At 38.3% G+C, this 21,226-nt stretch overlaps 1 protein-coding gene across 1 annotated transcript in view; it reads left to right on the top strand.

Annotated features, from left to right (window-relative positions):
• The first annotated feature begins 149 nt into the window (after positions 1-149).
• Positions 150-21,226, top strand: part of LOC135470349 (protein Hook homolog 3-like) — a 25,344-nt gene continuing 4,267 nt past the window's right edge. The window contains 19 exon segments of the mRNA XM_064749225.1: positions 150-235; positions 2,544-2,629; positions 2,968-3,040; positions 3,186-3,236; positions 4,654-4,705; positions 5,670-5,818; positions 6,365-6,421; positions 7,040-7,123; positions 7,741-7,835; positions 8,938-9,017; positions 10,768-10,832; positions 11,416-11,499; positions 12,450-12,492; positions 13,123-13,208; positions 13,592-13,756; positions 14,176-14,330; positions 15,880-16,014; positions 19,679-19,889; positions 19,891-19,983. Coding sequence (XP_064605295.1) covers positions 197-235; positions 2,544-2,629; positions 2,968-3,040; positions 3,186-3,236; positions 4,654-4,705; positions 5,670-5,818; positions 6,365-6,421; positions 7,040-7,123; positions 7,741-7,835; positions 8,938-9,017; positions 10,768-10,832; positions 11,416-11,499; positions 12,450-12,492; positions 13,123-13,208; positions 13,592-13,756; positions 14,176-14,330; positions 15,880-16,014; positions 19,679-19,889; positions 19,891-19,983 — 1,803 coding nt within the window. The 5' untranslated portion in view covers positions 150-196.

Below are 21,226 nucleotides of genomic sequence, written 5' to 3'. Positions count from 1 at the left end.
TGATTTTGGACACAAGCTTTCATAAATTCATACAGAGGGAAATAACTGATATGAAATACTTTAATGCTTATTGCGAAAAACTTGTAAGCGCCTTCAAAACTATTAACTTGCTTAATATTTTTATTGATTTTTGGGGCCTAACAGAAAACTTTGGCCGACAGCTCCAAATCGGAATCGCACGGCTTCCAGTTCCATCATGGATCGAGAGCATCTGTGCGACAGCCTTATTAAATGGGTAATAGTTAAACTCATGTTGACGTACATGGTTTTCGATCTGTTTTTGTGTGGTTCGGAAATGTATCCGCAGCCAAACTTGTTGACTCGTAGAGACTGCGTTGTTAGTCACAGGACCTGATTCATGAGCTACTATTCACATTTATCGTAGACGGTTTTATCTGGTACTTCATTCTTCGGTTTATGTTTGCTCTTAGCAGTGATGTATAAGAGAATGGTATCAATTTATTTTGGATTTATACATTTCTTGTTCAGTTCCATACAATAACCAGAGGCATAACATGATGAGTGCATAGTTCAGTTAAATTGAACGTTGAGGTCTATTTTCAAGAACTTCTGATAGGCCTATTTACCTGCCACAACAGTTTAATTCAGAATTCATAAATCTAGTCGCTCCACAGCACTTTGGCTGAAGTGGACCTTTTAAATCCACTATTAAACGGCAGCACACACATATTTCTGTTGTGGATTAGGAGAATAATAAGAGAATAGGACTTTTATCGCCACTCCCGCAAGTATAAAACCATTCCTGAGTCGAAGTGTTGTTGAAATCCACAGAAATATTTCCTTCTCCCACGTCAAAATTACTTTGTGCAATCATTCCGAGTGGGTTGTACTAAAATTTTGAAACCACATGCTAAAAGGTGTGCAATGGCGAGAACAATTTGCCCTGTGAGTCGAGCGAGAAAAGTCAAATCTAAAGGTTTCAGTCTAGGTTTGCAGCCATCATCTGTGCAGCTGTCTCATCCACGTTTTCTGGCCTTAGATACAATTTAGATTTTGGTTACAACTGATGTGGCGCGATTGCTCACAGAAGAGAGAAAAGTCAACACTTCATCAGGTCAGATTTTCTGCAAATAACAATAGTCATATGTGCCTCAGTGGTTGATAGGATCCTTTACTCCTTAATCCACACAAGAAATCGTATGCAGCTATGCGTAATTTTTTAGGCAGTATTAGGAGATGCAGCCAGTTTGAATCTTCAGACGTCTGAGGGCCAAGAAATACCAGTTGAAGAGACAACAGAAAGTGGCAAAGGCTGAAATCGCACTCCTCAGTTTTTATGTTTGAAACGACAGTTTTCCAGCATACCTTCCCAGATTCTTTTTAGCCACTGTCAAAACAGAACTCCCCTTTTGCAGGCTACTACACCCAGGTGAAAATTATGCTAGAAGCACATATTACAATACTTCATGGTGCTTTCAGATTAAAATAACATTTTGAATTCGCCATTACGTCAGAAGTATATTGAACTTATACATGTACCTCTATTTTCAAACATACTGTCTTTCTATGATTTTCGGTTTACATTAGGCATACATTTCAAAATATGGTATATGTACTTACCATAGCAATTGTTTCATTTTTGGCTTTTCTGCTCGACTACAGTGGCCTGGAATAAGCATTCTTGTCAAAACCTGCCAACGTCATCATTGTCTGCTCTTTACATGTGCCTTTTGGCCTATCTATTCTATTAAGAATCTGTCATTAAAATAAGTATGCCAAATGATAAACATCTTTACAGACCAGTTAACCTTGAAAAGGCCAGCAGTAACAATGAGACCTGTACACCAAGCAATAATTGCACAGTGTCATACAGGAAAAGAATTATATTTCATCTGTCATACTCGCATTGTTCCAACACAAGGCATTGGTTCAGGCTAAGCCTTAGACCGGGAGCCCTGGTCAATCAGTCTTGGGGCATATATAAATAAGTCGAGTCGGCATTTCAGGAATCTCGCGAGTTTACACAGGTTTGGTTGAGACAGGATGGGTGTTGTCGCAAACTAACGTGGTTGACAGTTGTGATGTTACGCTGGCTGCTAACGGCGCGGTTGGGCTCTTTATTCAGTCTAGCAAGTACCACAAAATCTAGCTTATTAACTGTGTTAGTTTACGAGTGCCCACTTATTATTGTAATAAGCTGTAGACTGAATTTGCAATAGCCTGCCGTTTGGGTGGTCTTACATGAATTACATTGGAGATCACATGTTGAAAAGTTCATCAGCTGCTTGTCTTAGAGCCTTGCTGCCTGAGATGATTAAAAGTGCTGATTCACTGCAACTGTCAAGCCCTTGCTCTTTCGACTGTAGCCTTAATTTTAGGTAGGATGTCTGTCAAATACAAGGTGAGGGTCAGTGGTTTATTCCAGGCAGTGCACACCTCCACCCATAAACTAGACCGCACCAGTGAAATAAGTGAAAAATTCTTTAGCAAAGTGATTTCATCCTCTCCTAATACTAACTGCTGTTGTACAAGTATTAAAAAAAAAACAAATAATGAAAATACACAAATGCTATTTGTTTCAGCTGGAAACCTTCTCTTTGTCCCGTCCTCATCACACAGCGGAAGAGCTGAGCACAGGAGCAGCAATGGCCGAGCTTTTACACCAAATGTGGGTTCATTTATTTCATTACTTAAGGCTACTGCATTCCATAGTTTATAAATGCTTTTATTTGTCAGATCTGGAAAATATCATGACAAATTCTAAACATTACAAGATGTGAAAAGGTTGTAAACAAACACTAGCCTATGCTCATAGTCTAATTCTTCAGTTAGGTAACTTTAAACTTAATTACATTCATAATATATCCATGTGTGCAGAGATTTCTGTATTGATACACACAGTAAATTGGTATTTTATGGTGTGGTAAACAGAAAATAAAGGATGAAGAGAAAGAATGTGGAAAATTTATATGATACTTAAGATGGATTATGTAATTGGATTTCCAGAGCTCCAAACTTTTTCCATGACCAATGGCTATCAAAGATTAAGTCTGAAGATGTCACCAACTGGAGATTAAAAGTAAGTATGTAAACAGTTCTTACGAACCATTTCAGTATTATCTCATTTTGCATTAAATCTAAAGAATTGCCTTCATAATGTGTCCTTTATGACATGCATATTAATTAAATTTTCTAATCTTGATATGATTATGTTTCATTTACAGGTTAGCAACTTAAAGAAGGTTTTAAAAGGCATTATGGACTACTACTCAGATGTAAGTGCATTGTTACAGAAACTCAGTTATTTTGGCTGTTAACATATTAAAGGAGAAGAAAATTTAAATATCAATCAAATACCATTGAAAAGAGTATGCATTTCCTCGCAGGTGCATGCCATAAAAACAACTCTAAAATGTACCTTAAGTTGATAAATTATAAATGAAGTCAGCGCCAAAATCCGCTGTGGGCGACTCCATATTGCCTAAGAACTACTCCTGAAGTCTTCTGTGTTAGGAGGAGAATTGCCGTCGGAAACTGCCGAAGTGCAGTTTTTACATTTCTGGTAGAACTCTTCTTCCCAGAAGGTAGCTAACAGTACAGTTAGTTTTCCGTTTTGATGATCGGGAAACCGGAATGTTGGACGTAGGTTCCAAGTTTACACAAACAAGACGGCAGTTTTAACAATTCTCATCGGCTGAGAGGCACACACCCCCAGCATAAATTACAGGGTGTTAAAGATGGGTAATTTACGTGTATGGCAAGGAAAAATCGCAAAGTTACACAGCAGGCACCACCAGATATAAAAAAAATGTGCTCTTTTCAGCCTATAGTGCCAAGTTTTCTTCTCCTTTAATACATTAGAGGGTAAGGAGGCACTTCTGACACAATTAAATTGGAAAATTACCATTAACATTTCAATGTCTCCTGTTTTACTGGAAGTTACTTTTGTTTTAACACACACATCATACTTGGTTAATGTGTAGGAACTCATTTCGCTCTGCAGAAAAGGCACATGGAGAAAGCTTAACTTTCTTTTCTCCACAAACTAGCGCAGCGTGATGACTCAGCAGTCTCTCACCAATGCGGCCGCTGTGAGTTCAAGTCCAGCTCATGCTGGCTTCCTCTCCGGCCTTATGTGGGAAGGTCTTCCAGCAACCTGCGGATGGTCGTGGGTTTCCCCCGGGCTCTGCCCGCTTTCCTCTCACCATAATGCTGGCCGCCCTTCGTATAAGTGAAATATTCTTGAGTACAGCATAAAACACCAATCAAATAAATAAATAAATACATTTCCCCACGAAAGAGAGCTTGATGAAGTAAGACAGATAAGAGGTTGTGTTGATGTGATTCTCTGATATCAGAGAACCCACGACCATCTGCAGGTTGCTGACAGACCTTCCCACGTACAGCCAGAGGAAGCCAGCATGAACTGGTCTTGAACTCACAGCGACCTCATTGATTAGAGGTTTCTGGGTCATTACGCTGCGACTGACTGAGCCACGGAGGCCCCCTCTGATATCAAGTTACATGTAAGCTTGTTAAGTTGTCTTTCATATTCAATATCTATATGAATAATGTATTAGACTTATCAAGACCTTTGCATTGCTCAGAGTGTTCCCGATTGTAGTCGGTCATTTAAGAGATAGAAATTGGTTGTTAAACATTACTTAACATTTATCTCCCCTTGCTTTGTAGAACCTTGGATTACATATCCAAGATTTTCCAATGCCAGATGTTAGTGCAATAGGTAAGTTGATACATATGCTTGTGTATATGAAGGAACTAGTTTTATGGTAATATTGCGGTCTAGTGGTTAAAGTCACCCTGAACACTCACTACTACACAGGTGTGGGTTCAAATCTGGCTTGGACAGGGGATTCCCCCACTGTCACTGTTTATGAGGGCCTTGGTGACAATAAGCCGTTAATGGCGCAGTCGTTTGCCCAGTCTAACAGTTGAAGACCACTTGTCTTCCACCAATATGTTGTACATGTCTGTATTAGTCCCCCGTATGGAAGTTTGTGAGTAACTTCCCTAAGAAAGAGCAACAATTGAAGAAATGAATAAATTTGTGGTATTACAGATATGATAATCTTAAAATTTAGACTAAGAATTCCACATAGAACTTATCGTTTATATATTATCTAGATTAGCAGCTACATATTCCCCTGCTGTTTGGTCTGTGTCCTTTGCATTTGACTAGGTTTACTTCATATCAAATTGGCTGGTTTCAATTTATGTTCCCTACCCTCATCTCCATATAATCTCAGAGGTGAAATGTTTTGCTCCAAGCAATCAAATAAATGAGCGGGCCTCCGTGGCTCAGTTGATTAGCGCACTAGCGCAATGTAATGACCCATGAGCCTCTCACCAATGCGGTCGCTGTGAGTTCAAGTCCAGCTCATGCTGGCTTCCTCCAGCCGTACATGGTAAAGTCTGGCAGCAACCTGTGGATGGTCATGAGTTTCTTCTGGGCTCTGCCTGCTTTCCTCCCACAATAGCGCTGGCTGCCGTCGTATAAGTGAAATATTCTTGAATACAGTGTTAAACACCAATGAAATAAATAAATAAATAAAATAAATGAGATAATGCTGATGTTGATTTGTTTTTTCCTTGACCTCTGACTATCAATGTTCTTTATTACAGTATTATAGTTATTTGTGATAGCTCTTTCTGGGTATAGTGATAACATGATATTTATTTTTTGTCAGGTGAATGTGGTGACAAGGGGGAGCTTGGACGGTTGTTACAGTTGATATTGGGCTGTGCGGTGAACTGTGATGATAAGCAGGAGTACATTCAGAGAATCATGGCCATGGAGGAGTCAGTCCAGCATGTGGTCATGAATGCTATACAGGAGGTACGCTCAATAACAAACGAGGCCAACATGATTTACACAGCATTTATCTGTCTTGTGATTTACACAGCATTTATCTGTCTTGTGATTTACACAGCATTTATTTGTCTTGTGGTATTTTTATAGGGCTGGTTTCCCACTGCAATTTTGGACTAAATGTTAATAATAATATTGCTGGTCAAGTCCAGCTCATGCTGGCTTACTCTCCGGCCGTAAGTGGGAAGGTCTGTCAGCAACCTGCGGATGGTCGTGGGTTTCCCCCCAGGTTCTGCCCGGTTTCCACCCACCACAACTGGTCGCCGTTGTATAGGTGACATATTCTTGAATACGGCGTAAAACACCAATCAAATAAATAAATTAATAAATAATATTAAAATTAAATAAAATTCAAATCCATGATGCTGATCGCTTTCATTCTGTATTTAGTTTTGAATTTCATTTGAACAATAATGAATGTTTGTAGAAACAAACGATCAAAATTTCATTGAAAATAGATCAGCATGCATAATATCCAGCAGTTACATAACACCTGCTTAAATGTATTTTCAGTTAATGACAAAGGAAACTAGTACACCTACTGATGGGGTTACAGAAATGGCTGAACAGGTAAAGCATTACCAGACTGAGTATTTCCATTTTCTTTATCCACCATTCGTAAAATCAGGTATATGGGAAAGTCTTCCAGCAACCTGCGGATGGTTTTGGGGTGTCCCGCAGGCTCTGCCCGGTTCCCTCCCCGCATAAAGGTGGCCGCCGTTGTGTCAGTGAAATATTCTTGAGTATGGCATGAAACACCAATCAAATAAATAAATAAATAAGATCAAGTAACTTGTATTTTTAGTAATTTTCTCCAAATTCTATGCATTATGTTTATTTTATGTGGTATGTTTTGATCTCTAGAAGAATTGTATTACAGTTGAGATTATATTTGGTCACACTTTTTTACGAAAGTATGTAAAATTTTGTGACATTATATTTGCCTCTTAAATTGCACTTTTGGGCAACAGGTTATGTATTTAAGGTAAGATCTAAGAATAACAACAGGTTTTGCTCTACCCAGATTTATCTATTACAGATTAAGGCCCTGTTATTGTGCTTCATGTAATACATTGTGCTTCATGTAATACATTGTGTTTCATGTAAGACATTGTGCTTCATGTAACACATTGTGCTTCATGTAATACATTGAAGCTAGTAATACATGTATTATTCAACTTTTATCAGCTGAAGAAAACACAGGATCTTTTGACATCTGCTCTAGAAGAGAAGGAAGAACTGACTCAGCGGTGTCACGAACTAGACATGCAGGTAGGGAATGGAAGCCAGGAGTTTGTGTGAACATTCATCGTATAAGACTCTTAATAATGATGCTTTTATGATACATAAAATTTAAATTGATTTTTTTTTCCAGCCAAGCACAGAAAAGTAATTAGTTTTTGAAAAACCATGTGAAGTTTATATGTGAATAACTGTTAATCAGGTAAAATTTCAACAGGAACGTGATGTGTTGGTAAACATTTCTCTGAATTTCTATGTTATTTCCTGTATATGAATTAAAATAGATAAAGACAACCTTATCAATTATTGTAATTTGTCGTGTGACAATGTACTTGAAGATATGTCAGGTTTAGACTTGGAGAAAAACACAGTATGTACAAACAGGGTTATCTCCCCATTGTCATTCCCTTTCAGAAAGCTCAAATGCAACTCATGAAGAAGCTAATTTGTCAGTGTTCTTCAGAATTCAGTTTAGCTGTGCATATTTTTGCCCAGTGTGTTAAATTTTTTGTGTACATGTACGATTACATACATGATACAGCTAAGTTTACTTTTTACAGTAATGTGGGTCATTAAATATCTTTTACATATTTAGTTGAAAAATCCTAAATAAATTCTTCATGAAATGTTCATGATTGGCTTTGCAGGTTGCTGTTCTCCTGGAAGAGAAGACAACTCTTGTTGGAGAGGCAGAGAAGTTACAAGACAGAGTTAACCAGACTGAGACGTTAGATGACCCTAGGTATAGTTGGATATTGTGGCAATCTTAAAGGAGGGCCCCAACGACTTTATTTTCACACTAAATGCTCCTAAACCCAATATGTAGTGGTAGTATGTAAGCTGCATTAAAAAAAAAACTGTTATGTTAACTGGTTAAAATTTAAAAAAAAAAACTCTTAAAGTTGGACCTTATGCATGTCTTGTGGACTGCGGAGCCTTTTCCAGGTGATGTCATGCTGTGAATACCTGCCAGGATTATGTATTGAACAGTCCTGTAAAGCATAGACAAATTGATACAATAGGCCTACTGACTGTACATTTCCAGAAGCTGTGGTGTAACTTAATCTACAATTAATTCTATATATACACCTCATAATTAGCACCCAGAAAGTAATATAATATAAATATACAGTTTTAAAACAAATGTTTTGAAAGATAGACTACCAGAGTTGTAGTAGATGAGGAAAAGCATGTACAGCATAGTGACTGGGCGATGCGATGACCAATTATCGCTAAAATATCAGCCAAATGGGTGACACAAATGCACCCTGATCTGGCTTGCCTGACAGGAATTTGACACCCACTGAATTATGGTTGTGCCTGTGGAGGGTTTGGCACAGTTTTGCAATTAAAATTTGTCCAGCTTGCTGTTACTGGCTTCAAGGTACGTCAGGCTGTGGTGTATCACCAGCGCACAGTGGCCTGTTGGCAAGGTGTGACCTGAGTTGGGGAGCCACTTTGTAGCCTCGTGGCCACTGTAGGACAAAGGCCAGCGTTTCTAACAAGCAAGTAGCAGGCCAGCGTGTTGGCAACTGGTCCTTCAAATGCTAAGACATATGTATTGCATGGGTTTAAATCCACCCGTTAGCTGGGAATTTGTAGGGCAGCGGTGAGTGGTCGACAACGCTTCTGTGGTCATATGCACATGTAATGTTTGATTAAAACCACTTTTTAAGGGTCTTCCACCAATATATCATGCTTGTACATATATATATGTCACAAGGTAAAGTTTGTCAGTAACTTGCTAACTGCCCCAGAGCTAAGCCATTTTCCAACAAATAAATAAGTAAATGATCTTAGTTTTACAGGATGTTTATAGCATTCCGACCTCTGCATGTTTTCAGCACCCCAGCTGGGAGACGATACCAGCAGTTACAAACTCAGGTAGAGCAGCAGCAAGAAGAATTGTACAGGTTAGAAGCTGGTAAGTAGCCACATGGTCCAGGCACTGGGTTGGGCACGTACTCTAAACCTCCTTGGGCCCTCCGTGGCTCAGTTGGCTAGTGCAGCATATTGACCCAGGAGCCTCTCACTAACGCAGTCGCTGTGAGTTCAAGGCCAGCTCATGCTGGTTTCCTTTCCAACTGTAATTGCAAAGGTTGCCATCAATCTGCGGATGGTCGTGGGTTTCCCCCGGGCTATGCCAGGTTTCCACCCACCATAATGCTGGCCGCCGTCATATAAGTGAAATATTCTGGAGTACGGCGTGTAACACCAATTAAAGAAATATATCAAATATCTAAAACTTTTTATATTGAAAAGTGATATTGGCATCCTCTTTAAAACAAAGTTTCCATCCAAGTGAACCAAGGACCATTATTTCTGTCTAACAATACATTTTTTTTTTGTTTTGTTAAGACAGTAGGGTAAACAAAACACACACTCAGTCAGCAGTAAAATGTGTCTGTCTTGAGCTCCTCCACATGATACTAAAAGAAGCTGGAGAAACAAACTGCATTTCGGCAGATATATGACAAATTATCTCTCGTCACCATTTGTCAACGTAAAGCACAAGGTCGGTCTGCGTGGGATTCCAGCACAACCTCCGTGATCGAGAGCTGCAAATCTAACCATATGTCCTAATTGACTGTCTACTGTTTGGACTTCATTAAGATCATCAGTCTTGGTAAACAAGAATTATAAAGAAATAAATACCTTTAAAATTTTAAACAACATTTTATGTGTAAAATACAATATATATATAAGTACAGTTGTCAATGTTTTGCATGTAATGAACCTGAAACACAATCAAAATGAGATTATTAAACAAGTAGAATGTTACACACTGCAAGATGTATATTTAGTATGTTTGCATACATTGTTTTTAAATTTTCAAGATATTTGTTTCTTGAAAAGCTTCGTAGAGCACACACTCACTCACTCATAACAGATCCTGAATTAGGTTATGTGGGTTTGCCAAAAAATCTTTGTAGAAGATGCTTACTGTGTTGATTATCTTAATAGTAGATCCAAACTTTGGACATTGGTGGGTTTTCTCCAGGTTCCTTTCCAGTTTCCACCACACTGAAACTAAAACAATATTACCTTATTTCTTGAGTATGCCGTAAAACGTCATGTGAAGAAAGTAAATGTAGCTGCCATATACTGCCATCCAGTGCAAGGGGAAGTTGGAGTTTTTGGGGGATTTTTTTTTTTTTTTTTTGGGGTTTGGTAGCTGTGCAGTGTCATAATGCAGTCATGCTGAAGGAAATGATAACACAATCTCACTATCAGCTGAGTCTAAAGAAGTATTTATTATGCTATTCCTAAAAGGCAGAAGGAAGTAATTCTACTGACTTCCAGACTCACTTCCTTTGGCTTTTGAATAGTACTATTGTTGAAGAGGCTATACCAGAGATCTTTGGTAAAAAAAAAAAAAAAAAATTCATTATTTCAGGATCAAATTTATAAAGCTGGTCATATGATAACTTTTTCAAACTTAATCATTTTGACACAATAAATACATGTAGTACAGGTTGGAGGCTGATTTTTGTTGAAAGGCAATAATTTGAGCTATTCTTGCTGAGTAGAAGAAAGTCTATCTAATTAGTAAATATGGAGTTTTTGCCAATAATCACAGGTATAGCTTCTTTTAAGGTCCTAACAAGAAGGTCAAAGCTACAGGTCACAGTAGCACCTGGTTCTGATTTGCATGCCTTTCTTATCTGCAACAGGTAAAGAAGATTACAGGGCCAAGTGTGAAATTTTGGAAAAGAAAACTACAGAATTACAACAGAAGGTATGTTTGTTATTACATCATGGGGGTTTGTGAAAAAAAAAAAAGATATATAAACAAATTAAAAAACACCAACATTTGAGTGTTAAACCTCACTGGGTCCAATTAGCCGACTCTGTTGTGTGTTCCTAATCAATTATAGTAAATCAACAATAGTGCGACATAGGTAGGATGCCAGGTGTAGCTGGTGAGATATATTGGTTTTCTTCAACCATCAACCTGGCTACCCTGATACTAGTGAAATATTCTTAATTATGGAATAAAACTGTAATCAAGAAAATAAAAAAAGTTACGAAACTTATTTAATGTAACTAGTGGACATAAGTTTCATGACAAAGCACGGAATTTTGCTCGTTAAATTAACAATTAATAATAACAAATGGGAGTTGACATGTGTTTCTTTTTGTGAAGTTTGTGGTTCTGCACTGAGTTGTGTGCAGTTAATATTAGATCAGATGTTAACAGTTACTGTGACTTTGATCAGTATCTAATTAGCTGACCATTATGCTCTATGTATGTGCAACTTATACCATACACCAAGAATTGACACTTCTTGTTTGTACTACAAATGTTCTTCTTTTTGTAGGTTACACAGTTATCTGCCCTTGCTGAACAAACGCAGGCGTTAAAAGACGAATTAGATATTTACAAACACTCTTCAGAACAAGTGGTATGTACCAGCACATTTTTACCTGGCTCATTTTATTCTATTTTCTTAAATCCTGAAAGATAAACACAAGGCCGAAGAGAGAAGAAAAAAAAAAAAAAACGTATGTGGGCCTTGTTTAGTCAGTCGAAAGCATGAAAACTGATACAACCTTGCTAGTCTGTTGAACTGCTTTACTGGTTTTTAATAATACATAAGTCGGATACAGAGTATTGTAATTCTTCCTCCTTCTTGCATGTATGTTCAGCACATTTTGAGTGAGTGAGTGCTTGGGGTTTAACGTCGTACTCAACAATTTTTCAGTCATATGACGACGAAGCACATTTTGAGGCCATTATTCTGTGGAGAATGATAAAATTATACTTTTTGTGAAGCTTGGAAATTGGCCAACACATTCAATGTAGTTTCATCTTCAAAATCCAATTTAAAAAGGTCCTTAAATGGCTCTGAAGGTTTCTGTGAAGGTTTATGCCAAAATGTTGAGGAATTAAAGAGTACAAGGAAAGTTGAAACTTGTCATCCTTGGTACATGTAGCTTGTTTTAACTTTGTTGTGCAGTGTATGTATGAACCTTCTAAAAATGTTAAAGTTGTATAGAACACCCTGGTGAGAATTAAATGTTCTAAGTTACATGAAAGAACTTTATTATATGAATGCTCGTTTGTTTTAGGCTCAGTATGAAGCCACATTCGAAGCCACATTTTCATATTTAAAAAGGTCCTTAAATGGCTCTGAAGGTGTCTGTGAAGGTTTATGCAAAAATGTTAAGGAATTAAAGAGAACAAGGAAATTCTTGAAAAGTTGAAATTTGTCATCCTTGTTATATGTAGCTTGTATTAACTGTGAAAATGTCCTCTAAAAATGTTTGAAAGTTGCATGGAACACCTTGGTGAGAATTAAATGTTCTAAGTTACATAAAAGAACTTTATTATATGGCTGCTTGTTTGTTTTAGGCTCAGTACGAAGCCACTATCCAGTCATACAAAAAGAAACTAGGTGAGTGACGGCTTTATAACATAACTCGTACAGAGTTGAAGTTGGGAATGGTTATAGAAACAGGCTCCCACAAGAAGTGTTTTCAATTATAAACACGGTCGCTGTGAGTTCAAGTCCAGTTCATGCTGGCTTCCTCTCCAGCCTTACATGTTAAGGTCTGCCAACAACGTGCGGATCATCGTGGGTTTCCCCCGTGCTGTGCCCGGTTTACACCCACCATAATGCTGGCCGCCGGCATATAAGAGAAATATTCTTGAGTACGGCGTAAAACACCAATCAAATAAATAAATAAATAAATTATAAACAATATCAGTAAGTGGAGTTGATGTACATGATCCTGTATGATAATGATTATAGATACAAGGTACAGTTTTAATCTCAGTTTCATAACCAAGATAAAAAATTCAAGGAAAATTTTTAAGCAGTTAAACATATTGGATGAACAGCACAATGAAGAATTCCTACATCTTGGAAATGTCCAGCAGTCACTGTTGCTTTTGTCATGAGTTTTGTGAAGACTGGCTCTGTGCATGTTTGACATATGGAAATTGATTCATTAAGTGAACAAATCATGTACTTAAAACACATACACTGTTTATTGTATACATGTGTTTTTTTTTTTGTATACAGTTGAACTCAGTGATGTTAAAGGCCAGGTGAAGATTCTACAGGAACAGAATACAAATTACATGCAGCAAAACATGGTGCTAGAAGAGGTAAGACAGTAATGATTGTAATGGCAGTTTTGTGCGAAAAACAAAAAGAAAAGTTTTATTGAAAGGTAGCTGACAGGAAAAGAAATTGAAACGTTGTGTGACGTAATATTATAGAGCCTTTTCATATATTATAATATTTTCTTCATTAATCACAATTTGATAAAGAGTGTATTCAATCTAATATTTTGTCTCCAAAAAGGGAATGAAAATCACTATTCTTAAATGGTTGTTGATTTGTTTTTGTTTTTTTTTTATTTGCTGAATATGTTTCTTCTTTCTGTGAGAATATGTTTCCAGGATACTTCTATTTAGGAACATTTTACATATTGTTTCTGTTGCCCCCACTTGCTTTCTGATGACGTGATGTCGGGATCTGTTCTCAGGAGAATAAGAAGACCGGTCCAATAAAGCAGCAGTTGGAAATGTACAAGCGTCAGATGCATGAACTGCAAACGAAGCTGTCGGAGGAAACAAAACGAGCGGACAAAGGAGAGTTTGAAAACAAACGATGGCAGGAAAAAATGGCCACTCTGCAAAAAGAAAAAGAGGTAGGATTTTTTAATGGTATTCATTGAACTGGTCGTCACTGAATTCCCCAAATCATCCAAAGTATAGATATCTCGAAGCTAGCATCAGGGAACCATCTTTTTAACAGTATTCAGTTGGAAAAAGCAGTGCCCAGCAGGTTGTGAATTTGAACCTCCATTATGTCCCGGCAAGGTACGTGCTGACTTTGCCGCTTTTTTCTTTATTGTGCATAAATATCAGAGTACTCTATACATTGGATTTTGTAGTTAACAGTGCACCTCCTCGACAGCCAGCACCTACCTTGCCGGGACATTGGATGTTCAAATTCAAAGCAGTTTCGTTTAATATGCCGAAACATGCACGAAATCTTTAGACAAATTTATTGTATATTTGAGGTAGCCTCACAGCAGCATTTTTACGTGCATTTTTGTGTTTTCAGAGGATAATGGCTGAGCGGGACTCTCTGCGGGAGATGAATGAGGAATTGAAATGCACACAGTTTGCTCACGGAGGCACAGAATTTGGAGACACTGGAGAAAGTCTGTCCACGTCAGCGGAGATACTGGAATTGGTGAATTTACATCCTGCTGTCAAGTAAGATTTGTTACATTACAGTTTACCCATAAAGCAAAAAGGATAACCTTAATGTACCCCTAAGAAACCAAAAAATGGGCTCCTCATTGGGTTGAAAGAGCTAGTTTTGGTCAATTTTTTGCCTAAAGAGTGTATTTGTTTGCCAATATTTGGAAGAACAACATTGTAATCCTTGAATTAAGGCCCTGGAATCTTGAATGTTGAATCACTTCAGGAGTCAAGTAAAACTACAATACAGTAAGAATGGTAGTTGTATTCAAGATGTCTGTTATCATTTTTTTTAGGACAAAACTTAGTGAACCGATCAGTGGTTAAGGAAACATAGATATTATCCGACTGAAATCATTTTTAAGCTAATGTTATGTTTATGAGTGAACCAGTGCATTGCAGAATTGATGGTAATAGTATTGTTCAGTGATTTGTAGATGTGCTGTTCAGTGGTTTGTAGATGTGCTGTTCAGTGGTTTGTAGATGTGCTGTTCAGTGGTTTGTAGATGTGCTGTTTGGTGGATCTTAGATGTGCTGTTCGGTGGTTCTTAGATGTGATGCTCGGTGGTTCATAGATTTGCTGTTCCGTGGTTTGTAGATGTGCTGTTCAGTGGTTTGTAGATGTGCTGTTCAGTGGTTTGTAGATGTGCTGTTCGATGGTTCGTAGATGTGCTGTTCAGTGGTTTGTAGATGTGCTGTTCAGTGGTTTGTAGATGTGCTGTTCGGTGGTTTGTAGATGTGCTGTTTGATGGTTCGTAGATGTGCTGTTCAGTGGTTTGTAGATGTGCTGTTCAGTGGTTTGTAGATGTGCTGTTCAGTGGTTTGTAGATGAGCTGTTCAGTGGTTTGTAGATGTGCTGTTCAGTGGTTTGTAGATGTGCTGTTAGGTGGTTTGTAGATGTGCTGTTCGGTGGTTCTTAGATGTGCTGTTCGGTGGTTCTTAGATGTGCTGTTCGGTGGTTCGTAGATGTGCTGTTCGATGGTTCGTAGATGTGCTGTTCGGTGGTTCGTAGATGTGCTGTTCGGTGGTTCGTAGATGTGCTGTTCCGTGGTTCGTAGATGTGCTGTTCCGTGGTTCGTAGATGTGCTGTTCGGTGGTTCGGTGGTTCGTAGATGTGCTGTACGGTGGTTCGGTGGTTCGTAGATGTGCTGTTTGGTTCGTAGATGTGCTGTTCGGTGGTTCGTAGATGTGCTGTTCGGTGGTTTGTAGATGTGCTGTTCAGCAGTTTGTAGATGTGCTGTTCAGTGGTTTGTAGATGTGCTGTTCGGTGGTTTGTAGATGTACTGTTCAGGGGTTTGTAGATATGCTGTTCGGTGGTTTGTAGATGTACTGTTCAGTGGTTCGTAGATGTGCTGTTCGGTGGTTCGTCAATGTGCTGTTCAGTAATTCGTAGATGTGCTGTTCAGTGGTTCGTAGATGTGCTGTTCAGTGGTTCGTAGATGTGCTGTTCAGTGGTTCGTAGATGTACTGTTCAGTGGTTCGTAGATGTGCTGTTCAGTGGTTCATAAACGTATTATTCTCTGGTCGGTAACAAGACTTGTTGTGTGGTTGGTGTTGTCAGAGAGAAGCTGCTGCGGCTGGAACATGAGAACAAACTGATGAGGCTCAGTAAAGGGGAAGAAGAACAATCCCAAGTGTTACAGTCCATGCTGGATGATGCCAATTCCAGGAAGAACGAACTGGAAACAGACATCAGGTAAGAGCTTCATGCAATAAGCCATGTGTGAGATTCAGGAAAATTGTGCACAAGAGCCATAGGATTTTGCCAGTCTTGGATAACAGACTGCACAGGGTTTTCATTTCAAGCCGGTAGCTGGCCGAGCTCCGGCAGGTATTTGTTCACATATCACCAGCTACTACCATCTTATCAAGCTTTTCCACAGCGAAGTAAAGTTGTAAACTGCTCTTAATTGTCAGTGGATGGCTTGGTGTCATTTCAAAGCTTGTCCTGGTCAGCTGTTGTAAGAGATCAGTAATGGTATTGCTGACCTTGTTTGTGGCAATGTGTAACCTTACCGCGTGCCTGTGACCTCTCTGAGCACTGTAAGGTTTGGAAAGGGTTGTACTATGTCATATGCAGTGCCCATTTCAAACCATGACTTGTCCTGTCGCACCTTACAGCTTCGCGGGAAACTTGAACCACATATTTCTGACAGCAAACACCGACTAGGTTTACTCGACAAACAAACACCCAAGATGAAATCATGAAACAAACATCACTTCTTCGTTTTGGCTTTGGGACCAAGGGACAGGATTTGTATGTTTTTGTATCTTCTTACAAAAATAGATGGAATGACTGACAGAAATGAATTTTGGATATCTACTCGAACACAAGGCTCTAGTATTTACATACAGGCCTTCATGTACAACAGTACATGTATGTATAAATTCCAAATAATACACTCCAAAGACCGATTTCTCACTATGTGCATTACAAAGACTGACTGAAAACCACTTTTAAATGTTTATGTTGACATTTGTCTGTTTTGTTTGCAGATTTTTTTTTATTTCAAGGATTAAAAATTTATGCATGAAAATTAGGAATGATGGGAACTCCCAGAATTTGAAAAACATGGGACAGTTTATGTGGTTTACCTTTGGAGTTTACAACATGAGGAATGCATATCTCCCCTCCCCCATCCACCAAAAAAACAAAAAGCAGTACAATTCGCAATATGTTTAGCCTATGTAATTTGCTAATCTGTCAAGTGTGGGAATCTGACTTTCCTTTATTTGAGGGACTTGTGGTGAGTTGAACATGTATGTACGAAATTCAAATAGATAGCTTGGTATTGCTTACCTAACAACTTTTCCACTTCACTTTATCAGTAATGCATTAAAAAAAAACTATTTTTTTTTAGGATATGTACATAAATAAGTTAAAACAGTTGTGATTTATGAAGCTTGTCTTTTCTGACAATGTCTAAAATTACAACCAGGGTGTTAGGCATTTTTATTATCATTTGCTGGTGCAGTGCAGTGCTAAATCATATGCAGTTATTTTTCACTATTGACTCTATCCTTAGTGTCAGTGCTTTGAAATGAAGTGCTTCACTGAAATGCACTCACTGACATGCGTTTAGCTTTTCAGAGTAATACATTTCAGGTACATAAGTATTGAAGAGTAATTTATAATCTCTGGTGACAAAGATATTTTGCAGGCAATTACTGATAGACCAGACTGCTTTGTAGTGACAATTCAGATAAGACCTGGCCTTTATTGGTCTCCTTTATTGGGCTTTGGCTGGCCACACTTATTCAGAAAACAGATAACATTAACAGGGCCTGTTAGTTATCTGCAGAGCTTAAAGGCCTACCTCTGTATTGTACATGTCTGCTTCGGGAGCGGTAGATCCAGGATCAATCCTGGGTCGAGTCACACCTGAGACTTTAAAAGAGGAAGTTGTAACTTCCTCGCTTGGCGTTCAGCATGAAGGGGATAGTGCAACGACTGGTTGACCCGTATCAGTATAATGGCTCGGGCGGGGGGGACTTACTTGCCTTCGGTAAGTCGTCTCAGTGAAGCAGCACTAGATAAAAGAGCGGTGGAAATTCGTCCTGCAACAAGGAGGTACTTTACATACAATCTAAGGATTCCTTCATAGTCATATTACTGAAAAAATGTTGAGCACCATATTAAACCCCAAGCACTCACTCACTCTGTATTGCACATGTTTAAACACATATCTGTATTATGAACGCATTTGGATTAGGATAAGTCAGGGATTTTAGTCTGAAATCATTGCTGATTCATACAAGATATAGATATGAACTCTCGGTCTTCATCTTCGTTCTCTGATAGGGATTTTGATTTGGACCTGTTTTTGTGATTGAAGATATTCGTAGTCTGACAATTGGACAGAAATAACTGATTTTCATTATGCCGTGACTGAAATGGTTATGAGAAAGTGTTTCATTGTTAAATTTGTTCATTTAGTGCTTACAGTATTGTATACACTCACATGCTTGCACTTAAGCTGAACTTTTGAATTGCTGAAATGTGATGGCTGCATTTACTGCACACAGTTTCTTGCTGTTAATTATTGATGACTCCAATGTCAGCCCATAAGAGCTGGACCTGCTGGAAGAAAAAAAGAAAAACACAAGTAAAAAAAATGATATTTACTATATCTGAAACTTTCTTATATGCTCATTTACTAATTAGAATTGTGTATATACATGTAGGCTCTAAAATAAACTCAGATAGCTTCTCAGAACATCTAGAGTCCAGGAGCTTCCAGGGACCTAGGCGACCCCTGGACCCCAACCAATGATGGATCATCAAACATCCGCCTACTTTTGGGCAAAATACTTCAAAATTAAAATGAACACCCTGCTGCGAGAGGTCTTGTCAATTCATATGCTGGATCCAAGAATTATGAAGTTAGAACTACTATCAGAACATGAATTTTCTCCTTCCATCTATATGTGTCTATAATGTAGTAACCAATGCATTTGAACTTCTTTGATTGTCATTTAGAAGTTGAGTTGGATAGCAAAACGAATACATGTATGTGGATAACAACTTCTTTTTATTCAGTGAGTGACGTTTGGGTACAGGTACTAATACCATTTTCAAGCATTTGTTTATTTAATTGGTGTTTTACGGCGTACTCAAGATATTTCACTTCTACAACGGCAACCAGTGTTATGGTAGGAGGAAATCGCACAGAGCCCGGTGAAAACCCACGACCATCCGCAGGCTGCTGAAGACCTTCCCACGCACCCGTTATCAAGCCTAATGATCAGTTGGTTACAGAAGTGGGTATTTAAAGAGAGGGCTAAGTTGTTGATTTCAAGATATGGACAAAGGAGAAACATACAACGGATTGACAAGATTGACAAGGGAGGGTGACATTGTTGATTAAGCAATTGAACAATAGATGAAACATACATCAGTTAAACATTAGCCTGTGACAAATTGGGTAAAGGTCTCAGTCAGGATGGGGTGGTAGTCTGGGGTCTGTCCGCTGAGATGAGATCACTGTAGGCAGGGAGAATTAGGAAAAATTTTGGATCAGTGTATAAATGTCAAACAAACAATCAAGCGTTGCAACTGCAGGGCTGCAGTAATTACTTCATTACAATTCTGAACGCAAGGCAGGTAATTTATTTCCCGTATCATTTTGGGAATTGAGAAACATTCATCTTTCGGTCATATGTCCATCTGGAAGCCATTATTTGTGATATCTTTCATTTATCTTAAAATCTGTTTTTTTCCCCAATTAAACTACCCAAAAATCATTAAAGGGCAGGAGGTGTATAGCAAGATGCGATGGTTTCCTTCAGGCTCTGCCCAGTGTCCTTTGCCATAAATAAATAAAGTGAAAGAAAATCACATAGCTGTTTCTTTGTCACAGGTTAGCAAACCAAAGAATCCTCACACTAGAAGCCCAGCTGGAAGACTTCCACGAGAAACAAACTGTAACAATGTCAAGCACAGAAACGATTGAACTTAAGAAGAAGCTGCATGAGACGACACAAAAGCTGGCTGAAGCAGAGAGCAAGCTGGCCACAAGTAACACACAGCTGACCGAATTACAAGCTAGTGTGGAGTCGGGACGAGAAAAGAACACAGCAGCTGGAGGAAAAGCTGCAGAAGAAAGAGGACAGTATGAGAGCTATGGAGGAGAGGTATAAACGCTACCTGGAAAAAGCTAAAAGTGTAAGTTCTTGTTGTGATGGGATTATGATCTGATGATGTACAAAGGACAGTATGTAAATCATCATAGTAATTCATTTTGATCAGTAGTGTTGTGTGAAGTTTAAACTGTGACAAAACAAGAAAAGAAGCGTTTTTGGGAGATATTTGATAATAAATTGTGCAGACAAATACTCTCCAGTGTAGAAATATCAAATATCCAGTGATTAAATCAGGGTTATTTTCCAGTGATATCCAGTGATTAAATCAGGGTTATTTTCCAGTGATATCCAGTGATTAAATCAGGGTTATTTTCCTGAGCTTTGAAGGCCTCTTAAGGTACAGTATGGCTGGAAGCAGGTAGTGACCCAGTGGTTAAGGTGCTTGTCGTTTTGTAGCGAGATCAGGTTTAAACCAAACATTGAAGTAAAGAAAGCTAAAATATGAAGTAAGGTTCATCATACTGAAAATTGTGTCAAAATACTTTCCTTTTACTACTCTGTACTATGTATATACACTGCACCATAATGAATGTTTCTTGCAGTTGGCACTCACTCACCCTGACAATGACTATAGTTATAGTTCGAAAGCTTGGTAGATAAAGTGTACATAATGTACAAAATTATACTAGTCGCGTTATTCATTTGCAAGATTACTTTCATTTATGTTTTTAGATTTTTGAAGAGTGTTGAAAGGTATTCAAATATTGGAATTCTGTGGTGGGCTTTATGAGCCATACTGACAGTATCTAGGAACTCTGGTGTCACATAACCTTTTTTTCTTGATGTTGACCCGAAGGAAGGAATTTTTATGAAAATTATTTCAGTGATCTTGTAGTCATGGGTAAAAATAGTTATTCCAACACTCAGGGTCGGGATTAGAGTTGAATAAACCTAATATGACATTAGTACATGTATTCTTAACTCTGACGGTGTAGTCCATAAAGCTGCCTTAGAATTCAAACGTTTTAAAAAACAAATAAAAGTTGAAAACAATAAATGAAAGTATATTTATACATAGTTTTAAGTGGCTCTATTAAGTGATGCCTACTTCGATTTTTAGAGGACTTTTCCTGTAAACAGGGATTTTGTGGGTTTTGCACTCGCTATTGTTGTGGGGCCTTAATGATAACAGTCATATGGTCAGTTGCGCAGTCTATTATTTACTGAAAAGTTGGTCAGAAATTTGACAAAGGCTAATGGTATACCGTGGGCATTCTGAATCCCTGAACCCGTAAGACTAACCACCATTGTACAAGTGGAAAGTT

This window comes from Liolophura sinensis, chromosome 7 (assembly GCF_032854445.1).
Source record: "Liolophura sinensis isolate JHLJ2023 chromosome 7, CUHK_Ljap_v2, whole genome shotgun sequence".
Lineage (NCBI taxonomy): Eukaryota > Metazoa > Mollusca > Polyplacophora > Chitonida > Chitonidae > Liolophura > Liolophura sinensis.
Note: the sequence above shows the minus strand (reverse complement) of the source record. Positions and strands in the feature narration are given on the sequence as shown.